This window comes from Trichechus manatus, unplaced genomic scaffold (assembly GCF_000243295.1).
Source record: "Trichechus manatus latirostris isolate Lorelei unplaced genomic scaffold, TriManLat1.0 scaffold00040, whole genome shotgun sequence".
Classification (NCBI taxonomy): Eukaryota; Metazoa; Chordata; class Mammalia; order Sirenia; family Trichechidae; genus Trichechus; species Trichechus manatus.
Window position 1 is genome coordinate 11,540,837 of NW_004443976.1, and position 497 is coordinate 11,541,333.

Genomic DNA, 497 nt, shown 5'->3' on the forward strand with positions numbered 1-497 from the left:
GGCGGGCGGCCAGCTCCGGGCGGGCACGGGCGAAGATGGGGTCGCAGGCCCAGGGGCCCAGTACCCCGACGGTGAACACGGCGGAGCGGACGGGGGGAGGCAGCAGCAGCAGCAGCAGCAGCAGCAGCAGCGGGAGCCGAGACCCGGGCCTGGGCACCGCGGGGGTGAGTCTAGGTCGGGACGGAGCCCCCAGCGCGCCGGCGCAGAGCTGCGGGTCCCGAAGCCCACCAGCCAGAAGGGTGCAGGCGGTCATTGCCGGCAACTGTGAACACAGACGGAGCAGAGGGAGCCGACGAGACCCCCGGAGCTCCCCTAGGGCTCTCCCTGCACTGTCGTTTTCCCGATTAACCCGTGGGTTGTCTCTGTTTTCACACCCCTCTCCGCAGGCTTGGACCACTAGATGGGTGTCAAAGGCACGGCCTGGAAGCCCGCTCCTGCTTCCCCTGCTTTCTGCTCCCCCTTCCGTCTTGACTTCCCCTTCCCAGTGGTCAGAGCCA

The 497-nt window shown here is 68.8% G+C and overlaps 1 protein-coding gene across 1 annotated transcript in view; it reads right to left on the reverse strand.

Moving 5' to 3' along the window:
* Window positions 1–253, reverse strand: part of GUCY2D (guanylate cyclase 2D, retinal) — a 13,355-nt gene extending 13,102 nt beyond the window's left edge. Inside the window, exon 1 of the mRNA XM_023730990.1 lies at window positions 4–253. Within this exon, the coding sequence (XP_023586758.1) occupies window positions 4–253 (250 nt within the window). The remainder of the gene's footprint in view (window positions 1–3) is intronic.
* Between the last annotated feature and the right edge of the window lie 244 nt (window positions 254–497).